The sequence below is a fragment of the Cherax quadricarinatus genome, chromosome 63 (assembly GCF_038502225.1).
Source record: "Cherax quadricarinatus isolate ZL_2023a chromosome 63, ASM3850222v1, whole genome shotgun sequence".
In the NCBI taxonomy this organism is placed as follows: domain Eukaryota; kingdom Metazoa; phylum Arthropoda; class Malacostraca; order Decapoda; family Parastacidae; genus Cherax; species Cherax quadricarinatus.
This window is the reverse complement of record NC_091354.1, coordinates 16,965,415-16,989,902: the sequence shown is the minus strand read 5'-3', so window position 1 is coordinate 16,989,902 and position 24,488 is coordinate 16,965,415. Positions and strand designations below refer to the sequence as shown.

General features: G+C 39.4%; 1 protein-coding gene across 4 annotated transcripts in view; it reads left to right on the top strand.

Annotated features, from left to right (window-relative positions):
- Positions 1–22,791, top strand: part of LOC128698188 (uncharacterized) — a 59,645-nt gene extending 36,854 nt beyond the window's left edge. Inside the window, exons 1-2 of one of the 4 annotated variants that reach the window (XM_053790304.2) lie at positions 2,042–2,124; positions 20,733–22,791. In XM_053790304.2, the coding sequence (XP_053646279.1) occupies positions 2,055–2,124; positions 20,733–22,042 (1,380 nt within the window). In that variant the 5' untranslated portion in view covers positions 2,042–2,054 and the 3' untranslated portion in view covers positions 22,043–22,791. Of the gene's footprint in view, positions 1–2,041; positions 2,125–6,333; positions 6,470–20,732 lie in introns of those variants that run through there. The other 3 variants (XM_053790305.2, XM_053790306.2, XM_070098659.1) reach the window with 3 other exon arrangements.
- Positions 22,792–24,488: the final 1,697 nt, after the last annotated feature.

Genomic DNA, 24,488 nt, shown 5'->3' with positions numbered 1-24,488 from the left:
GTATTATTGTCTAGCGGTGAAGAGGTTACCGTCCAGCCTTAATGACCTTCGTGTAGTCGATAGGATTTAAACCCCGTTAAAAATCCTTAATATTACGTATATTTTAGAAAGGTCAGTTTAGGCTAGTAGGTTAGTGTTGGAGAGAAACTAAGTAAATCATAATTTTAGTTAACTTATCTTTGGTGGGGGGGCAGGCTGGGGGGGGGGCAGGCTGGGGGGGCAGGCTGGGGGGGGGCAGGCTGGGGGGGCAGGCTGGGGGGGCAGGCTGGGGGGAGTATCTCAGGTGATCCTGTGTCATGCCTTCTGTTGTCTGCCTTTGGCGGGGCCAGGAACTAGGACTCGACCCCTGAAAACACTTATAGGCAAGTACACAAACACATACACACAGCGAAGAGGCGGGGCCAGGAGCTATGAGTCGACCCTCGCAGCCATACATAAATAGGTACATACCTGGAGGTTACCTGGAGGTTATTCCGGGGATCAACGCCCCCGCGGCCCGGTCCATGACCAGGCCTCCCGATGGATCAGGGCCTGATCAACTAGGCTGTTACTGCTGGCCGCACGCAGTCCAACGTACGAGCCACAGCCCGGCTGATCCGGCACTGACTTTAGGTATCTGTCCAGCTCTCTCTTGAAGGCAGCCAGGGGTTTATTGGCAATTCCCCTAATGCTTGATGGAGGTGTTTCGGTCACCAGGGAGAGAAAAATTCTCCTTAATAAACGTCTAATTACCGCATATGAATAAGAAACCACTGTACGGGTTTTGCTACTCAATTGCCATGAGTTCGATCCCCACCCGTACCGTGGTTTGTTTGCAACGGTGTTATTACGATTTCGTGAATCTAGACGAACAAGACACACGTACAATACTTTAGTTATTTCCAAACATTTACCTTTTACATTTTTAAAACGCTTGTCATGTTAATCACCACTTGTGACCTCAAGCGTGAGGCCTCTGTTCGAACCCCGGCACTCCATTCAGTTCATTTACAATTTTTTTTCAGCACCAAGTAGAATATATTTTCGAATGACACTTAATTCCGCCCACAACTTTAAACACGTATATATTAAAAACTTTTAGAACGACACTGTAAACAACTATTATTATTACCATGGGGGAACGCTAAATCCGTAGGAATTATGCAGCGCCTGTAGGGGAGGTGGGGATATGGAAGGTATTCAGGCTTAATTCAGGTTATTGGAGCACAGATCCAGTTCCCCAAATCAAGAACCCCTCACCAGCATCAAGGTACCTCCCGTGAGGGGTCTGTTGACAACACGTTCGTAACTTTATAAAGAAATCTGAGAGGGATATTGATCATCTAATAGCCCTTGTGGTTTAGTGCTTCTTTTTGATTATAATAATAATTGATCATCTAAGTCAACAATAAGATTCGTACTCGAGAGCTGGAGTTCAACAGCCGCAAAATTAGTTAGACAATTACAGGTTTTTTTTTCATACAAAACTTTACGTTAATATCTAAGCGCTATTAAAGTTTTTATTTTTAGGTTTGGATCATCAATGTCAATTTTATTTATGTTGTGGCTAGCTGTATGACCCCTGTGGGTTTTGCGCTTAGTTTCGATTGTAATAATAATAATAATACAATGTGGTTAAATGCACGCTCAGACATACTAGTGGCTTTCTTTGTGCTTAACAATATTTTATAACATGTAACTCTCACATTGTATACTATGCAGAGAAATAAAATTTGTATTTGTAAACGTTTCGGTCCTGGTACCTTGTTCAAAATAAAACATCCTAAGCGTTTTCTTGTGTTTTTAACTACAATTTGTCGGTGTTACACACCAGGTTTTTGTCACATTGTTTACGATGATAATACGCTGCTATATATGATATTCTATGTAACTGTATTTGTGTATACCTGAATAAACTTACTTACCTCGCCTTTGCTCTTGAGATTAGTGTCAAATTATCTTGAAATTTGACGAGTTTCCCTCGTATGGCCTATCAGTGACTCGTTTTCTTCTCGCCAGTTATAGAAAATGAGGAAATGTAAACAATACGCAACCCAGCAAGTGTTGTGTTGGTGATGGGTGGTGTGTTGAGCAAAGCTTTCATATATTTGAGTCTGTGTAGCCCCAAGCTTTCGCAGAGATATGGTATGCGTGTTTTTTTTTTTTATAGTAGTTCTGGTGTTAAAAAAACAGTGATATCTAATCGTTTAGTCCCAGGTTTTGTGTATAAACATTAGGATAGGTCTTCATGGTGATAATCATTAATCAGGTTACTCCAGTCAACACTCGCTAAACCTTCCCTGAGTTCTTATATAGTCTACAAAATAAGAGTCTGGTATCTTAGGTGTAATGCGATAAATAAGACGCATGCATCAAACACCTGGGTATCTTTACTTCCAGAGCGTTTTAACCAATCTTCAATCGAATGAAGAGACAACTTTCATACTGGGACAGACAGAAGTGGAGAGGTAATGTGATGGTGTTCAGTCCCTCAGACTTGAATGAAGGTTTTCTGCCCAAGACTGTTCAACTGCCTCCCACTATACATAAAGGGAATTATTACCAATAGACCCCTGGCTGTCTTCAATGAGCTGGAAAAACACCTAAAGTCAGTACCTGATCAACCGGGCTGTGAGGCTCATACGTTGGTTTACGTGGGACCAGCAGTAACAGCCTAGTTGATCAGGTCTGATTACGGACTGGGCCACGGGGGCGTTGATCCCCGGAAACCCCCCTCCAGGTATACTCCAGGAATCCCTTGGCTTAAATTAGACGCATGAGAGTGGAGACTTAAATATTGGACCCAGAGGTGAGGTGAGGTGAGGTGCAGCAGTTGGAAACGACATCACAGATGGTGTGTGGCTCAACCCTGGTTTCAGTAGGTAAGTCTAAATTCTTATGCCCCAGTGTTAGGCTAAGGGACTGAAGACCTTAAAATTACCTTTCCTCTCTTTCTGTCTAGTGTGAAAGTCGCCCCTGTATTCGACTAAAGAAGCCTGCTGAACAGGCGAAACGATTCAGCAATAGATACCCAGATGCTGCACAGGTATTTTATTCATCAACCTGTCAGTATTGTATGACATTAATACAATGATATTCAATGATTTTATTTAGCAGATTGTTCCACTCGGCCCACGGCATTAGTCTCTAGTAATAATTAGGTACATGGTACCAACAATATGGTAAAAGAAGCAAATGCAGTATAATGTCATCCTCCATTGAAGATGTTTCTCCCACGTAGTTGGTATTATCAAGTTACACACAGATGTGACTTTATAAACCACACCGTGTGGGTGAAAAGTTGTTAAATGATCTCATGTGCAACATGTATCGGCAAAAATACGAAACTGTTGTACATATGTCTTACGCATCTACTCGTTGGTATTGTATACCATTAATATAATAATCACATTATGCTACATTTGTGTCATTCATATTATTGTGTCTGTGTTATATACTATTATCTCTTCGTGATGCCTCTACAATACATTCTCGTAGCCAAGACTATCTTGCATAGGAATGTTTTTATATATAACTTTCACGTAGACGCAGAGCACAGTGTATTCTATAAAAACAAATAAACAAAAAATATATATGGACACATCTTCCGGTGTATGTCATACTTCTAAACTCCAACGTAGCCAACGCCGATTCAATTATGGCAATTTGTCATAAATTGTGTGAGAATACCGACGAGGTGTAAATGATAGAGGTTTAAGTTGCAGTAACTGTGCAACACGCTTTTCCAAATCAGATCATTCCTCGGTGAGCACGTTATAAAGCATTATTATATTACTGTTGATATAATCCAACACAGATAATAAATACTGGAGAAGATAGAAGTGGAGAATATGAGGTGATCAGTCAGATTTATCAAAGCTTAGGTTAGGCAAGGTTTGTCAGGAAACAGGACAAAAGTTTCCTGACGCGGGTCTTAGTCAAATGACCCGCCGTTGGAGCTTTTGGTCATCTGACCGAGGCCTTCCGCTGGCTCCCCTCAAGGGGTGTTCCTTGACGCTGGTGAGGGGCTCTAGATCTAGGGAATTGGATCTGTGCTCCGGTTCTTTGAATTAAGTCTGAATGACCTTCCATCCGCCTCCCCACAGACGCTGTATAATACTATGGGTTCAGCGCTCCCCCATGATTATAACAATAATAACTTCCGCTGGCTTACCAGTCCACCCCTTTAAAAATTATTGTCATAATTAAAACCAGTTATATCAAAGATTAGAAACTGAACACTTTTCAAGGTCGAAGACTGATCACCTTAAATTACCTCTCCACTTCTTCCACCGTCTCTGGCATTTTTTTTTCTTTTGAATTGAAAAAGCCACTGGATGGCGAAACGCCTTCATGAATGATACTCAGGTGTTCCAAATGTGTCTTATTCGTGTTATATAGGCAGAAGAGTCAGGTACAGTGGCGAGTAGTAGTAGTGGTATTATCAGTATGCTAAAAGACATATACTTAACAACAGTATACTTTGTTGAGCAGTTGTATCGCCAAGGGTTTGGCCACGTGAAAGCTTCCTTAGTTCTGAGTAATTGTGTTGGCTGGCTTAATGAGCGAGGTTTCACATTTTCTTTTATATTTGTCACCTTTTATGTCTAATTTGTCTTACTTGAATTATACCTGGAGAGGGTTTCAGGGATCAGTGCCCCCACGGTCCGGTCTATGACCTGGCCTTCAGATCATCTCGTGCAATGGGTTTGTGAGTTCCTATGCTGAATGCATGAGTTCTCCAAATTATAGGTTCTGATCTCGTACTTGTGTTTGTTGATACGAGTAGTTAAATTCTTGGTAGCTTCACATATGTGAAATTGTGTGCTATTGTTTACAGTATCCTACCATTAGACTAGAGGCATGAAATAACAACAGGCTGATGAATAAAACAAATGTGAGACACTTGGCTAGCTGGGTATTTCTCTCTAATAAAGATACCCCAAGTGCTGCATATGTCTAATTCATCAAGATCTTACCTGCTGAAAAATCTCTGTTGCCACTGAGAGCTTCATAGAGACGTCTAATAGCACCTCCAACATCAAAGCAGGAGTGTATATTATGATACGTTGAGGTTGAGATAAAACCTACGTGAGAGAAGCAGTAAGAGACCTCGACACGAGGCTCAGTGAGCATAAATATACAGCCGGATTGAGAATAATACTAATAGACGGGGAATACACCGAAGCATTAATGAATATCTTTTAAAGTGGAGCGAGGTTAAACTCATAATAAAATGAAGGAACCAAATAGCTATTGCAATATATGTGAGCAACACAGCTGTTCAAAACATCGGAAGCTTTAGCATGTTGAAACCTCTGGCCAAGTTACTATCTAGAAGAAACGGTGGATATGAAGGTATATGATACCGACAAACAGAAGAAAACGGCAGGAAATGCAATCACTTAAGACTGATTACATCGTCTTCAAGTATCTTCTGCTTCTATCAACTTTTCTGTACTCGACTGAAGAAGCCTACTGTGTAGGCGAAACGTTTCAAAATAAAGATACCTAACTGTTGCATATGTGTCTTACCTAACAATCTGTCGGTATTTTATACCATTTTAATGTTCATTCAAGCTTTAGCATGTTGAAACCTCTGGCCAAGTTACTATCTAGAAGAAACGGTGGATATGAAGGTATATGATACCGACAAACAGAAGAAAACGGCAGGAAATGCAATCACTTAAGACATGTTTATTGGAAACGTTTCGGTCCTGGGGGCTTTGGTCACCCCCCAGCGCAATATGACCTTAGTGGGTTTAGCGATTCTTTTTTATTATAATAATAATTTGGTCACCCTAAATGTCGCTTCGGTAAACATGTCTTACGTGACCAGGTTACCACACACCTGACTTCACCACATCTGACTTTTTTTTTGCTACATATTTTCTGATTACTCGGATTACTAACCGCTCAAGCGGCACAACTAACTACTAACCTCTCAAGTGGCACAACTAAACCATCACTACTTGACCGTTTGTTCTGTTTTTCTACAACTACATTGCCAAACCAGTGCTCTGATATATCTTTTTTTATATGTACATCTAATTAACTCGAATAATATATTCTACGCATATTGAAGGCTGCTGAATGATATTGTAATATTAAGGACACAACTACTAAGACAATGCCTCAAAGAGATCTTTGCTAAATAAACTCTTAAAGAAGTCATTGAGCGAGTAATCGTATGATCAAGACAGGTGCCAGGTGATCTTCCCTGACGAGTAAAGCAGCAACAACAATAAGAGGACTGTAGGTACCCTCACCTCGGTCACTGGTAATCTATGAGCTGTGAGGAGGATGTTATGACCTGCTGTTGAGGGGTTGCACTGAGAGTGAGACGAGACGGTGGTTAGTAGCACCTCTGGCTCTGTGGTCGTCTGGGTGAGTAGCACTGCCACTGAGAGCTTTGAGTCAGTGGCACTCTGAGGGTGTGAGGGGAAGGACGTATCAGCAGTGTCCAATAGCCAAGTGCAGCATCGGTGAGGTAGCCCGGCAGTGGGTGTAGTCCACACACTACTTTTCACTATGTATCGTTACATTAATAGTATATAAGTTTATCACACTTTAGTATACTCTTTCGAGCTCTTTCTTGGTTTCTTTATTTACTTTTGTCTTCCTCTTGCATACCACAGTTATATCTCAGTGAGATGTATGCATGTGTTGTGCATATATATATATATATATATATGTATATATATATATATATATATATATATATATATATATATATATATATATATATATACTATTCTCGATAATAACCCACATGGAGACAAAAACACAGGAAGATGGGGTGGGGTTGACTGATCTCTATATTTCGACCTCTCTTCTGAGAGAGAGAGAGAGATAAGATAAGATTTCGTTCGGATTTTTAACCCCGGAGGGTTAGCCACCCAGGATAACCCAAGAAAGTCAGTGCGTCATCGAGGACTAAGATAAGATTTCGTTCGGATTTTTAACCCCCCAGGAGGGTTAGCCACCCAGGATAACCCAAGAAAGTCAGTGCGTCATCGAGGACTGTCTAACTTATTTCCATTGGGGTCCTTAATCTTGTCCCCCAGGATGCGACTCCACCAGGCCACCGGGCCTGGTGGAGAGAGAGAGAGAGCCCTTCATTTGAATATTACACTTCACCTCCCACCACATCTTTTATAAATGCACAGATAGTTATACCCGCGATAAGTTGTTATGAACGACTGTCAATGAATTAGAGAAATGGACGGGATTCGAACCGTGGTCCTTGCGGGTGGTGTGGGTCACCGTCTCATGGCCCACCCTCGCTGCTGAACGGTTATTGCACTGTGCCTCTTGCCCGCATGGACCGCGATGAGAATCTCTGTCTATTCTTGTTTGCTCACTAACAGTAGTTCATTACAACTTATCGTGAGTTTATAGTCTATATGGCTTTGAGGGGTATGAGAATAAATGTGCCATGAAATCTGTGGAATTTGATAGTCGGGTTACAGTTGGTGGTCACTGATACAACCGTTACAAAGGTGCTGTTTCTAAAATCATCCTTTTTATAGAACCCTCGTAACTGAATACTTACAATAGTAAATCTGCTACTCGCAAGAACTGCGGTTCGAGTCCCTATCCATTCTTCTGTTTATTCGCTAACAGTCGTTCATTATGACTTATCCTGTGGGCGTACACCGTTATTCTTAGAATATATATATATATATATATATATATATATATATATATATATATATATATATATATATATATATATATATATATATATATATATATATATATATATATATATATATATATATATATATATATATATATATATATATATATATATATATATATATATATATATATATATATATATATATATATATATATATATATATATATATATATATATATATATATATATATATATATACATATATATATATATATATATATATATATATATATATATATATATATATATATATATATATCGTAGGGGTTCTTAATGGAGATATCGAGGGTTGAAGGTAGACACACTTGTTGGATGGTAACATATATTGTCAGACTGTGATGATGAACGTGGAGCCCAGCCTCTGCCTGTCTTAGCCTGTCTAGGTCTACACGCCGTCTGAGACCGGGGCAGAGGTACGAACGTGCACATGCGCATCCTGTGACGTCACACAACAGTCACAGGCCTAAAAGGGATCTCCTATCTAAAGCACATGGATGATACTATATGCTATGCTATATAACACAGGGATCAGCAACTATGTTGACAATTATATATAAATATATATTAATATATATATAATATATATATATATATATGTATAATATATATATATATATATATATATATATATATATATATATATATATACATATATATATATATATATATATATATATATATATATATATATATTGGCTAGTGCAGTGTTGTGTTATATATATATATATATATATATATATATATATATATATATATATATATATATATATATATATATATATATATATATGTCGTGCCGAATATGTAAAACTGGTCAATTAGCAAGAACTCAATTAAAATTAATTCCTTTCTGAAATTTTCTCTTATACGTTTAAAGATATATTTTTTTCATTAATGTTAATGTAAAAATTTATAATTTTGCACCAAAAGAATCTTAGAAAACTTACCTAACCTTATTATAACAAGAGTAATTTATTTTATCCTAACCCGAGTAAATATATTTTAGATTTGCTTAGAATAATTTAATACTAAACAAACACAGTGAAATATACTTTTTTCGTTAGGTTCTGAAGGATTTTGGCGAAATTATTGCATACACAAATTTTCACTTGCCCTATATGGCAAGATGAACGTTGCTATTTAAGCCAAGATCGCAAGTTCTGCCTATTCGGCACGACATATGTATATCAATAACAACACTGCACTAGCCAAGGACTCGAACCCATGCTGCTTTGGACTGCCTCATGGTGGGCGAAAACACATGACGCCCTAATCCACTGGACCATACGATCCTTAAGAGTAGCGTATCCAGTGGAACAATGTTGTACTCGCTACCCAAGGACACACGATGGTGTGGATGACTCTTGGTTAATTTCATTCTAGTCCCTGTTTGGTGTACTAGTACAACGAGCAGTATTTTATATTATTGTGACCACGAACGAGTGGTATTCATCAATAACAACACTGCACTAGCCAAGGATTCGAACCCATTCTTCTTTGGTAGCATATTTGGCATGCATATTATATATAAAAATACTTGTATACGCATCTCCGTGAGTTTTCTAAGCAGAGTAAGTGTTAGTTTAGTGTGGTGAAGTAACTATAGACCATTGTTGTACTTGGCTTGTACATCTTGGCAGGCTTTCGGTGATTTATTTTAGTTCACTTCTTAACTGTCTTAAGTTAGATCATTATCACCAAGCATGTGCTGTCTAACTTAACTATACTTGGGTAATTAAGGTTAATACCATTTGATGTTTTCACCTCTAATAATCTTCTGAATTTAATCCACTGAATCTTTTATTTTTTTTATAGTGTTATTTAATGTTTTATATAAATATATTTCATCAGCAGGAAGAACTGTTGATATGCACATCCACTTTGTTTGTAATGGGGTGAACAACCTTGCTCTGGTAAACTAGGATGAAATAGTGTATTGCTGGCAAAGGCATAAGTTTTAGAATTAGCTTTAATTTAAAGAATGTTTTAAACTCTGTGTAAAGTTTTATCAAGCTCGACACTAAACGAAATGTTGTATCAATAACAGATTGTTTTACAACCTGTGTCTATTGTGCTCGTATCCGGTGAACCAGTAAATGTTACAGAACCTGTTAAAGACACCTGTCAGGAGACACTTTCCGGTCTTTTGAAAAAAAAAGCATGTCCCTAACGTGCTGTATTAGCTTTTATGATGCATTTAATATATGTCAAGTCATCGTTTCGCGTACAACTGAGTCTGGATCTGGATCTGATGACCAGAGCTTTGGTAAGATGGGTAAGGAAGAAGGATGGGTAAGGATGGAAATATTGGAAAAGGGTGGGAGGAGGGGGGAGAGGTAGGATATAAAAGGTAAGTGGCCCAACCACTTTGGTGCAATTTAAAAAGTGTATGTGAATTGATAAGATATTCTTTAAGGGGTATAATACTAACCCATCAGAGTCACATAGATATAATAGGTATATAACTACATGACTCTGAATTGGTAGTAATTATACAAATTGCAATTGCTGTTTTTTTTTTTTTTTTTTTTTTTTTTTTTTTTTTTTTTTTTTTTTTTTTTTTTTTCGCGATTGCACAACGGATACTTATACTTCAAGAAAGGCAATGATTTTCTGGCCCGTTTATAATTTCGTGACAATAGCTTCTTAATGGTGGTGTCCAACAATAGTCAATAGCATAATTTTACATTAGAAAGTTATTTAAGATGTCTCCCTAATTGGGGGCGATGATTTTCAATATACATAGAAGGGTTCTGGTTGTAACCAATCTTCTTCATCAGGTAAGTTGCTCAAAATCATGGGTCGAGGGTAATCATCTTTATGAATAAAACGACGAACCCTCTGTGGGAGAGTCATTCTTTGAGTCCTGTGAGGTGGAGTATTAATGGTGTAATCGGTGGTATTTATCACTTGTATAGGATGTTCTCTATCTGGCATGTATAGTTCTTGCATTGTATAAAGTTGTTTCTTTTTTAGGGTGTCAAGGCGTACATTTATGGCAGAAATATCTTGTTGTGTGTGTAAATCTGCCATTTTAACTCTGTCTCTCCTCCTGGTATCAGTAATAAAGCGAAGAGCTCTATTCTGGACCCTTTGTAACCGTAGCATGTTGGTCTTTGTTGTTAATGACATTGGGACACAAGGGTATTCGAGTATAGGTCTTATTATCATTTTATACAGATGTTTTTTGACATGTTGAGGGGCTTGATTGAATCGAAAGAGTCTGCTAAGACCAGCTTTGGCTATGTTGATCTTTTTAGTTACATGAGATGTTGAGTGGAGTAGCCTGTCTATTTCATATCCCAAGATCTTGTTAGGGTTTCTAATGGCTACAGGTGTACCTCTGATGGAGATACCCCCTTTATCTTCGATGGTTGATGCAAAACATCCTATCGTGCTAACAAGAACCTTGTCAGGATTAGTCGTAATTCTCCATTTCTTCTCCCAATTAGATGTTCGACGAAGTTCAATATTCATTTTTTCTATGACTCTCTCATACTTGTATTTTCCTGTTACTGGAGTTGATGAGACGACATGAATAACATCATCTGCAAACTGTGTCACAATTGTGTCATTAAACTCTGGTTGAGGAAGGTCATTCACATAAATGTTAAACAGAAGTGGACTGAGACAAGAACCTTGTGGGACACCAGCCGTCGGTATAAAAGGTTCTGTCGACTTGCCATGAAAGGTGGGAATGATTTTTCTTTGAGTTAAGAAATTATAAATTACTCTGAGAAAAGTCCAGTTATGGTCTGGTAGGTCAATGAGTTTGTATATAAGGCCATCATGCCATAAGCTATCAAAAGCTTTATGAACATCTCTGGTGGCAATTAAGGCAAGATTGCCCTGCTGTTTTAGACTTGCTACGGTGTCAAAAATAACATTTATTGCATGGTTGGTACCTCTATGTGTTCTAAAGCCAAATTGTTTTTCAGTAAACAAGTGATTAAACTCCATATAGTAATTCAATCTGTTGGAAATGACTTTCTCAAGAACTTTTCCAGTGACTTCAAGTAAAGATATAGGTCTATAGTTCCCAGGTTGGTGAATGTCTTTATTGGGCTTAGCAAGAAAGATCATCCTAGCAGTTTTAAAAACAACTGGAAAATGTCCTGAGGCCAAGATGGCATTAAAGATATTCACCAAGGACTGTTTACAATTTCTAGGTAGGTACTTTATTTGTTTCATTGTTATTCCAGAGAGGCCAGGGGCTCTATTTCTCATTCTTCCAATAACCTGACTTATCTCTAGTAATGTAATAGGTCTAGTAAGCGGGTGGGTATCTTCAAGAGTTGAAGTATCGATGGTAGGTAGTGGTTGTAGATCATCCAAGTTCTCATCTCTCCATTCATTTACTAACTGATAATGATTATTATTAAATTGACGACTGTTATTATGAGAGAGAATTTTCTCCCATACTTCACCCCATCAAATTAGCCTGGTCCTGTGGATCTTCAAGTTTAATTTCAACATCTTCATCATCCTCATCAGTGAAGGTATGAACTAAGTAGTTAGGAACCTTGTGCTTTCCCCCTAAAAGTTGTCGGATCTTACTCCAAAATTTTGCTGGTTCACGTTTATATTGATTAGCTTGAAGAACTAAAAATTTCCATATGTCTCGTTTGTGTTGACTAATCATGTTAATTAATTCTTGCCTTAATCGGTGCAATGTAGCTGCTGGTGGTTGTCTTGTTTGAAGATGCCTTCTACATTCTGCTTGATAATTTCTTAAAGTGTCTCTAATTTCTCTAGTAGGTTTATATTGTTGGTATATCTTTGTGGAAGCTAATTGGCAAGTTGCATTGGTAGCTTCAATTATTCGATTGTGCAGGGACCTGATTGCATCATCTATTGCATTGGAAGGTAGATTTTCCAAAGACACAATTTCATCCTCACCCAGATATGCCCTGAAGGGGTCAAATCCTAGGGTGTTAAGATTGGGTTTAGGAGTTACAGGTATTCTAAATGGAGAAGTTTGTAGTTGTATTATAACAGGGATATGGTCAGATCCTACATTTCCACCAGGAGATATACGACAGTGAAAGATGTCACAGTCTCTGTTTGTCAGTACAATATCTGGTGTTCCTGGATGAGGTCCAATGTACGATTTGAAGAATGGGCCTTGAAATGATAAGTTTCTAGCTGTCATGATATTAAAGAGTTGTTTTCCTTTTAAGTCACCCAGTGGAATACCAGCTCCACAGTTAAAGAGGGCAGGGTGATGAGCATTAAAATCTCCAGCTAGAATTGTTGGAATATTTCTGCTTAATATCCTATGTAGAGGAATTGACTCTATATATGGCTGTCTCGGGGGAAAATATCCAGTTCCTATTACTAGTTGTCCATGCGACGTTGTTAGTTCTATTGCAAGAATGTTATCTTCATCCACATGAATATTTTTAAATGTATATCCTAATTTAACCAAGATGGCTACACCACTAAACTGTCCTCTCGATTTCTCAACAGTACAGTATCCACGTAATTTAATATGTTGATCAACTCTTGCAGCTGTCTCGTTCAAAAGTATAACATCGGGATTATAGTTATGTAGTTCAACCTCAAGAAGGTAACGGTTATTAAAGAAATGTTGAACATTAAGTTGGAAGATTGTAATCCCCATTATTTCTTATTCTTCGATCGTACACTGCGTTCTGAACGCCTACAAGTAATGTCATGTGTTGTATCTACACTATTCCTGCTGGACTCGTCAAGGGGAGGAGAGAACTTTTGCGTGGATGCTTGTGTATTAAAAATGCCATCCTCTTCACTAGAGGCAGTAATATTAACAGACTCATTAGAATCGTTAGAGTCGTTAGAATCGTTAGAGTCGTTAGAGTCATCATCATAAAACTGAGGTATGCTATTCTCAGTTTCAGGAAGCAGAGGCTCGTGAGAGTTAATGGGAGACTGTGTAGGCTCCAAGTGAATATTAGATAGGCAAGGTGAGTTACCTTGGGAAAGTTCCTGTACAACAGGATCAGCTACAATAGCGAGAGAGTAGGCACCACTTTCTGGGGCATTGTTATGTTCAGGTGTTGACTTATCGGGTTGAGAGGAGTTGACAACCTGGGTTTGCGAGGAGGACGATCCTTGGGCCAGGGATGACTTAGGCTTATTTTTAGATGTAGAGTATGGTACATACTTCTTGTTATGAGAAGGCTGGGTCATAATGGCCTTCACATTTTCAGGGATAATGATGGGAGTGATCCCATTAGCCTTTAACATATCATTTAAAACACGAGAGCAGAGTTGAATGTCACCACCAGCTGTGTCTTTGGCCACCAAGTACATTAGTTGTGCTCTCATTATATCCCCGTCTGTGGATACCTGAGGCACATGAGATGCGACTGAACCTTGTTGTTGTGTCTGTTGTAAGTGAGGGTTAGATTGGGGCGCTCCAAGAGGGGCAGAATTCCAAACATTGGAACCATTGGTAGAGACCTGAGGAGTCCCACTTGATCCAGGCAGAGCTGGGAAGGAAGTTTGAGACATGGTTGGCGGTGCCTGGGGAGTGGTCTTCTTAGAAGTGGATAGTTTCTTGGCGTCAAGAATTTTCTGTATTTCCTTTTTTCTTACAGGACAAATAGCAGAAACAGCATGATGTTTTCCATTACAGAGGACACATTTAGGTGAATTTTTATTGTTACAATCACGATAGGAATGTTGGCCAGAGCAAATGCTACAAATTTGCCCTTGTGTACTGCATTTGTTGTTGTTATGACCAAAGGCATAACACTTGAAACATTGTGTCACACTGACAAAGCGTTCCAGAGAAATTTGATCAGGTGTACATCTTGTGCCAAAACATTTGAAGCCATTTTGACACACGAGTTTTGCCTCCTCAGGTGTCTCGAGTATTAATTTTAAAGTTACCTTATTGTTGTTTTGATTCGAGAATTTGTGTGCTTCTACAGCTCTAAGGTCAGAATTCTCGGCATTAATGTTATCAACAATTTCATTAACAGTGCTTTGTTTCATAAAACTGTTGATTCTGGCCACAAACACAGTCCTCTGAGCTTGATAGCTGTCAGGTGCAATTGGGATAACACCAGAAGTCTTCAGTTTATCCAAGACATCATGCTTTAGGAGTTGAAGTAACTCTTCTTCCGAAGAGAGGAGAAGTACTGCTCCAGCGTGGGTTTGAAAAACATCCACTGGAGCAACAGTTGAGTTAGAGCAAATACAATTAAGAATGTCTTTCATGGACATTTGATTACCAACAATGTGTAATCTTACACGAATCCTCGCCATGATGCCTAGGAAGGAGCATCTGGCAGAGGAGTTGCTTAACAAAAAGGTATCTTTCCTTAATGTTAGCCTAACATCCTATTTCAGCTGACTTATGAAGGTCAGCCCCTAAGATAGCCTACCCTCGAGTAGTGAGGGGAAAGGGCCCAAGGCAAAGATCGGCTGGATTTTAAAAAACCACACGGGCTACCAGATGGTCAAAATGCCTTGTGTTAACTCGCCAAAGCGAAGTTGCCGAAAAATAAGAAGATAGGACAGTCAGAAGGATAGCAATGTATGTAGTGTGTTAAGTGTGTGGGCCAGTGTTGATGTATGGGTGAGGGGAGGATGGGGAAGGATGGGGGGATGGGGATGAGAGGGGTGAACAAGCAAGCAAGTCACCGCCTTACCCTCTTGATGGGATGGGGCTCGAAGTGACTGCAAGCAAGTCTCCTCTCAGCTCTGGTGAAGAACTACTCAGGATAACCCAAGTAAATTCTCTAGCAACAGTGTTCAGAGTTGCTCAGCTGAAGAGCGGGAACGACGACGTCTTCTCTCCACGGTGGCTGGGCTGCGACTCACAACTGAGTCAGTCATGGATAAGCTGCAGCTATATAGTCCTGACAGAGTCATCGTCTAAATAAGGACCACAGTGGAAATAAGTCACTTTGTCTGACTCTTTTGGTTTTCTTGGGTAATTTTTACTATGTATGATAATTGTACTTATGTGTACCTGTGTTTAAATAAACTTACACTATTTTCAAATGTCTTTGTTTCTGTGGCTGCCTCGCCACAGGACAGGCACCACTGAACGGGTCGTTGTGTGACGAAGACCTGTAACGCAAATAGCCTAATAATATTATTAATAGCCGAAAAAAAGTATGAATAAGATTCTGAGGTGGCGGCATAATTCCTATGACCTGCCTCAAGCCAGGCTCTTTTGGCCCTTGATGCTGGCACCAGATATACTTCCTCCATCTGTCTTAATCTTGCTGCGCGACTCATTCTTGGTGATACTTAAATGTGTCCATTACCTTGACTGATTGTTGGTATTGTTATATATTTCATACTGGCTCAGTAACAAAGTCGAACATATGACTAGTACTCCCTTAGCGATACAACTTCATGAAGGTTGACACACTCTCTTAGCTTGGTTTATATAGCACAGGGTAAGACGCCACACCTTCCTTGGCTCACCCTTTGGTTTAACAACTAACCCTTTGCTCTTGTTTCTCTCCCGTTGTGTCCCATCTTTGATATTTAATGTACCAAATACTGTTCCTTTGTTGATAATATTCCCTTGAAACCCATTACATTTACTGTACCACTATGTGAAACTTGTAAGTCTCTCTCCATGGGCTCTCATTCACATTGTTGAGGATGGTAGGGATTTTAATTCATTCGTTGCACTTTAGTGTAGAGATAGATGAGACAGATAGAGATACATGATTATATACACATGGAAAATCCTAGAGGGACTAGTTTACCTGGAGAGTTTTCCGGGGGTCAACGCCCCCGCGGTCCGGTCTGTGACCAGGCCTCCTGGTGGATCAGAGCCTGATCAACCAGGCTGTTACTGCTGGCTGCACGCAAACCAACGTACGAGCCACAGCCCGGCTGGTCAGGAACCGACTTTAGGTGCTTGTCCAGTGCCAGCTTGAAGACTGCCAGGGGTCTGTTGGTAATCCCCCTTATGTATGCTGGGAGGCAGTTGAACAGTCTCGGGCCCCTGACACTTACTGTATGGTCTCTTAACGTGCTAGTGACACCCCTGCTTTTCATTGGGGGGATATTGCATCGTCTGCCAAGTCTTTTGCTTTCGTAGTGAGTGATTTTCGTGTGCAAGTTCGGTACTAGTCCCTCTAGGATTTTCCAGGTGTATATAATCATGTATCTCTCCCGCCTGCGTTCCAGGGAATACAGGTTTAGGAACCTCAAGCGCTCCCAGTAATTGAGGTGTTTTATCTCCGTTATGCGCGCCGTGAAGGTTCTCTGTACATTTTATAGGTCAGCAATTTCACCTGCCTTGAAAGGTGCTGTTAGTGTGCAGCAATATTCCAGCCTAGATAGAACAAGTGACCTGAAGAGTGTCATCATGGGCTTGGCCTCCCTAGTTTTGAAGGTTCTCATTATCTATCCTGTCATTTTTCTAGCAGATGCGATTGATACAATGTTATGGTCCTTGAGGGTGAGATCCTCCGACATGATCACTCCCAGGTCTTTGACGTTGGTGTTTCGCTCTATTTTGTGGCCAGAATTTTTGTACTCTGATGAAGATTTAATTTCCTCGTGTTTACCACATCTGAGTAATTGAAATTGCTCATCGTTGAACTTCATATTGTTTTCTGCAGCCCACTGAAAGATTTGGTTGATGTCCGCCTGGAGCCTTGCAGTGTCTGCAATGGAAGACACTGTCATGCAGATTCGGGTGTCATCTGCAAAGGAAGACACGGTGCTGTGGCTGACATCCTTGTCTATGTCAGATATGAGGATGAGGAACAAGATGGGAGAGAGTACTGTGCCTTGTGGAACAGAGCTTTTCACCGTAGCTGCCTCGGACTTTACTCTGTTGACTACTACTCTCTGTGTTCTGTTAGTGAGGAAATTATAGATCCATCGACCGACTTTTCCTGTTATTCTTTTAGCACGCATTATGTGCACTATTACGCCATGGTCACACTTGTCGAAGGCTTTTGCAAAGTCTGTATATATTACATCTGCATTCTTTTTGTCTTCTAGTGCACCTAGGACCTTGTCGTAGTGATCCAATAGTTGAGACAGACAGGAGCGACCTGTTCTAAACCCATGTTGCCCTGGGTTGTGTAACTGATGGGTTTCTAGATGGGTGGTGATCTTGTTTCTTAGGACCCTTTCAAAGATTTTTATGATATGGGATGTTAGTGCTATCAGTCTTTAGTTCTTTGCTGTTGCTTTACTGCCCCCTTTGTGGAGTGGGGCTATGTCTGTTGTTTTTAGTAACTGTGGGACGACCCCCGTATCCATGCTTCCTCTCCATAGGATGGTAAAGGCTCGTGAAAGGGGCTTCTTGCAGTTCTTGATGAACACGGAGTTCCATGAGTCTGGCCCTGGGGCAGAGTGCATGGGCATGTCATTTATCGCCTGTTCGAAGTCATTTGGCGTCAGGATAACATCGGATAGGCTTGTGTTAACCAAATTCTGTGGCTCTCCCATAAAAAATTCATTTTGATCTTCGACTCTCAGTCTGGTTAGCGGCTTGCTAAAAACTGAGTCATATTGGGACTTGAGTAGCTCACTCATTTCCTTGCTGTCATCTGTGTAGGACCCATCTTGTTTAAGTAAGGGCCCAATACTGGACGTTGTTCTCGACTTTGATTTGGCATAGGAGAAGAAATACTTTGGGTTTCTTTCGATTTCATTTATGGCTTTTAGTTCTTCCCGCAATTCCTGACTCCTATAAGATTCCTTTAGCTTAAGTTCGATGCTTGCTATTTCTCTGACCAGTGTCTCCCTACGCATTTCAGATATATTGACCTCTTTTAGCCGCTCTGTTATTCTTTTCCGTCGCCTGTAAAGGGAGCACCTGTCTCTTTCTATTTTACATCTACTCCTCCTTTTTCTTACAGGAATAAGTCTTGTGCATACATCGAGTGCCACCAAGTTAATCTGTTCTAGGCATAAGTTGGGGTCTGTGTTGCTTAGTATATGTTCCCAGCTTATATCGGTTAGGACTTGGTTTACTTGGTCCCACTTTATGTTTTTGTTATTGAAGTTGAATTTGGTGTATGCTCCCTCGTGACTAAACTCATTATGTCGGTCTGGGGCTCCGCGCATACATGTCTGAACCTCATTTATGTTGTGATCTGAGTATATTGTTTTTGATATGGTGACATTTCTTATCAGATCATCATTGTTAGTGAAGATGAGGTCTAGTGTATTCTCCAGTCTAGTAGGCTCTATTATTTGCTGGTTTAAATTGAATTTTGTGCAGAGATTTAAAAGCTCGTGTGAGTGTGAGTTTTCATCAGAGCTGCCTCCTGGTGTTATTACTGCAACAATATTATTTGATATATTCCTCCATTTTAGGTGCCTTAAGTTGAAATCCCCCAGGAGCAAGATGTTGGGTGCAGGAGCTGAAATATTTTCCAGACAGTGGTCAATTTTTAACAGCTGTTCCTGGAATTGCTGGGATGTTGCATCTGGAGGCTTGTAGACTACCACAATGACTAGGTTTTGGTTCTCGACCTTTACTGCTAAAACTTCCACTACATCATTTGAGGCATTAAGCAGTTCTGTGCAAACAAGTGACTCTGCAATGTACAGGCCAACCCCCCCATTTTGCCTGTTCACTCTGTCACATCTGTATAGGTTGTAACCTGGGATCCATATTTCGTTGTCCAAGTGACCCTTTATGTGGGTCTCAGTGAAAGCCGCGAACATTGCCTTTGCCTCTGCAAGCAGTCCACGGATGAAAGGTATTTTGTTGTTTGTTGCTGGCTTTAGACCCTGTATATTTGCAAAGAAGAATGTCATCAGACTGGTGGTATTTTTGGTACTGGGGGGGGGATTTTTTTTCCGGCATTAGTATCTGTATCTGTTGGTTTGGAGTGGAGGCCATCGACTGTGGTTCCACTCCAGGAATGACTGGATTTGGTGTACGATTTCTGCCATTTCCTGCCAGTTTTTTTTCCTTCCTGGCACTAAAAAACCTCTCCCTCTTGAGTGGCTGTGGCTACCCAGGTTTTCCCATGGCCTGGATGTTTTGTATCTTTTTGTCCCCTTTAGATGGTGTGCCTGGCAATTTAAGTTATAGCACAGTCTTTCCTGTACTGAAGAGGTACACATTTCAGGGTGAAAAAGCTTACAGGAAGGGAGTTTGCATTTTCCTGTTGTCATATGGGCATGGCATTTTCTAGGGTGGTCATAGTTGCACGTCCCGTCTGTTTTTCCAGATTTCCCATGTCCCCAACTTGCACACGAAAATCACTCACTACGACAGCAAAAGACTCGGCAGACGATGCAACATCCCCCCAATGAAAAGCAGGAGTGTCACTAGCACGTTAAGAGACAATAAGTGTCAGGGGCTCGAGACTGTTCAACTGCCTCCTAGCATACATAAGGGGGATTACCAATAGACCCCTGACTGTCTTCAAGCAGGCACTGGACAAGCACCTAAAGTCGGTACCTGACTAGCCAGACTGTGGCTCGTACGTTGGACTGCGTGCAGCCAGCAGTAACAGCCTGGTTGATCAGGCTCTGATCCACCATGAGGCCTGGTCACAGACCGGGCAGCGGGGGCGTTGACTCCCGGAACTCTCTCCAGGTAAACTCCAGGTAGTTATGAAAATAAAAACTCATGCTCAGAGTTCCTCAAGTTGCTATGAAGCTTAATTTCTATAACCTTATTTTTCTCAGTTATTTTTCCCGTAAGGATCTTTTGTTCTGGTGTTTACTAGCTAAAATTTTTTATTTTGCTTCATTTAAAATTGCATGGGGCACTTTAGGCTGTTACAGTTTTGCTAGTTTCTGCTAGTGGCGTCAACGTAATTTTAAATAAACAACAATGAATTAATAATTAATTTAACTCGCTATTTTTCAAATCATTAATGAGATAAACGCTTTGGAAATGGGCCGCACGTGGATTTCTGAATTTACCTTAAAGTCTACCTGCAGATCCTAAATGAGAAAGCTATTTCCTTCATTTGAGTGTATCTTTTTCTTTAAAAAACATGACTGCATCAAGATCAATAACATTTTAATTTATGTTATAGTAATTAAATTTTGTGTCGTAGTAACACTTAGATTTTGGGTTGTCCGTAACATGGCTTGTGTTTTGCAGGAAGAATGACGCTGTTGTGTGCAGGAGATAACGGAAACAGCAAGGCCGTCTTGAAGTGTCCTCTAGTCACCGCCAATGATTCCGAGTGTCCGCCCGTCAAGGCTAATTCCTTCACCAATGACAACAGTCAAGATGACGGCTGTCAGAATAGCGAGAGCAGCAAAGACATACGAAGACTTGCTTCTAGGAGGGCGAACAGTGAGTTGCTAGTGTCACCACGCATGAAAGAGCTTCTTGAAGGACTTGAAGTGCCTGGCGACTCAGGTAACCTTCCCGAAGAACCGCAGTGGCTGGACCGAAAGTTATTCAACCGGGGTCGACAGTTCTACCGGCGTTATCTTTTCTGCATATTTTTCTCTGATTTGTTGGCTCTGCTGATGATGTTCAGCATGAGCCGTATACTAAAGCCGTTGATCTACACAGAGCGGTCCGACACCATTTTGCGTGCTCTACGCCGCTACGTCTCTACCATCTTACACATCATAACTTGGTACTCAGGTGACGTCTGGGACCCAAATGACCGCGCCCATAAAGATATCATGACGGTGCGCTCCATTCACAGCAATTCCGCTCGCATTTTTAATTCTTCTACTCACTATGAAAAAGTCACAGCTATTGATGTTAAAAACATGGGTCACCACGAGCCCATGTGCCCCCTCAACCCTACTATCCGGGAAGACATAGAGCCTCAGGTAGGGCCTGCCTTGCCTCTTGAAAATCCTAACAACCCAATAGTGTACATCAGTCAGTGGGACATGCTGCTCACCCAGTACTCATTCTTGGGCGTAATGGTAGCACACCCCTCCAAGATGGGCGCCTGGTGGGCTTCAGAGGAAGACCTAGCAGGACTTATCCATTTCTGGAGAGGGATTGGATTCCTCTTGGGAATCGAAGACAAGTACAACTTTTGCAGAGGTACGGTAAAGGAAACTCAGGCGCTGTGCGATGAAATAGAGGAACTGATTATCAAACCCAGGATAGCCAAGGCTGATTGGAATTACGAGCACATGTCCTCCTGTCTCATCGAAGGCATCAATCTCATGGTGCCAGCCGTCTCCTACCCGGCCATGTTTCGTTTCCTGGCCGACACTCTGAACATAGCCGTGCCAGCCTTCGTTAAGCGCATGAGCATTCTCCACACCTGTCAGTACTGGCTCATGCGCTTCGTATTCCACTTCCTGTTCCTTGTACCAGGCATAGTTATGCTTTTCAACGGACTACTCAAGCTTGCTCTCATCATCGCACAGGGCCAATACCCGGCACGATTGTCTAAGACACAGAACACAGTCACTTCCTACACTTATACCTGAGGAGCTACGAGTGTTGTTATTCGTTGCTTTGTGTGGCACTAGAGAAACCTGTTTGCTGTGCCACGAAACTGGTGTCGGACCTCAGGTTTTCCCCTGCACGACTGTGGAGAACTCTGTGAGGGGTTGTATGGCAAAAACAGCCCATTCGGCGGATAATGACATCATCTGTGGTCGTGTAGAGGCATTGAACCAATCGACTCAGTATATCATATAATTCTCTAACGTGAATATAAAATATCCTGACCTCTACGCATGATTATTATTATTCTTGCGAAGTGGTACATCTGCGCAAGAATGCGAGAATGACTGGCTACTTAATTGATTTTTAAAAAGAATGCCCATAGGCTGCGAACTTGAGGATATATATAATGAATATTATTTCTCGAAATGTTATTATTTTATCTACATTTTGGTTAATATTACCACTAATTTTGAAATAATTTGCAATTAGTTGTTAAGGAGTGGTGGTAGTTTCATGTAAAATTAGTCCTGTCTTATTTTAAAGTAGAATTTACGATATTAGCTTATAAACTAGCTAGTATTTTGTCAGATAAGAAGTTTTTAATTCAGTGATGCAAAAGTAAACAAAAATCTGCATGAATCTAGGGAAATAAAGATGTTTCGGTTAAATAATATACATATGGGGTGGTAGGGGAAGTGGAATATTTAAATGGCTTCAGGAAGAAATCCAAATACTCTTCCTTGAAGCCTTTTTATCCACTTCTCCGAGGCTATGGGTCCCACTGTATATGTATGTATGTATGTATGTATGTATATATATATATATATATATATAGATATATATATATATATATATATAGATATAGATATATATATATATATATATATACATACATATACATATACATACATATATATATATATACATATATATATATACATATATATACATACATATATACATATATATACATATATATATATATATATATATATATATATACATACATACATATATATACATATATATATATATATACATAAATACATATATATAAATATATATATATATATATATATACATATATATATATATATATATGTATATATATGTATATATATATAATATATATATACAAATATATATATACATATATATATATATATATATACATATATATATATATACATATATATATACATTATATATGTATATATATATACATATATATATATATATACATATATATATATATATATATATATATATATATATATATATATATATATATATATATATGTCGTGCCGAATAGACAGAACTTGCCATCTTGGCTTAAATAGCAACGCTCATCTTGCCATATAGGACAAGCAAAAATTTGTGTATGCAATAATTTCGCCAAAATCATTCTGAACCTAACGAAAAAAATATATTTCACTGTGTTTGTTTAGTATTAAATTATTGTAAACAAAACTAAAATATATATAGTTGGGTTAGGCTAAAATAAATTGTTCTTGTTATAATAAGGTTAGGTAAGTTTTCTAAGATTCTTTTGGTGCAAAATTAAAATATTTTGCTTAAACATTAATGAAAAAAATATATCTTTAAACCTATAAGAGAAAATTTTAGAAACGACTTAATTTTAAATGAGTTCTTGCTAATTGACCAGTTTTACATATTCGGCACGACATATATATATATATATACATTATATAATAAATATATATATATAATATATAGATATATATATATATATAATATATAGATATATATATATATATATAATATATAGATATATATATATAATATATATATATATATATATATATATATATATATATATATATATATATATATATATATATATATATATATATATATATATATATATATATATATATCGCTGAATTTCCAACTTGGGTTTAGCACTTTTAATGTATTAATAATTTGAAATCTATAACTGAATTTTTAGATCTGAAAATTCTCTTGACTGCTTACGTCGTGTGTTTATCCTTGACATAGTATAAAATGCATTATATAAATATATACAGGTATTAGCTTTAGTGTTTACTTCTTATAAAAGATAGAATGATAAGATAAAATGTATGCATCGACACCATGGTCAGCCCTTCTAGGGTAGGGTAGGTGCCTGAGCCGGAGCTTGCAGCTCGCAAGACTGTCATTCCCATTAACCCCCTTGGGGCGGGGATGGCAGACCAGAGAGGCCTGTGGCGAGGCCTGGAGACAGTTGGTCCCAAAGATGAGGAGGTACTTGTGCCTCCTCCCATGGGAGACTTAGGTCTCAGACACTCCCTAGAGAGGGAGCCAAGGCCGGGCCACCACTTGGAAAAGGCCCGGGCCGGGAGAATACCGGCGGAGCCAAGGCCGGGTCACCATCTGGAAAAAACCCTGGCCGGAAGAGTTCTGGCGAATCAAGAAGATAAAATGTATACTGTAAATATTTTGGAGATACATTTCTCTTGATG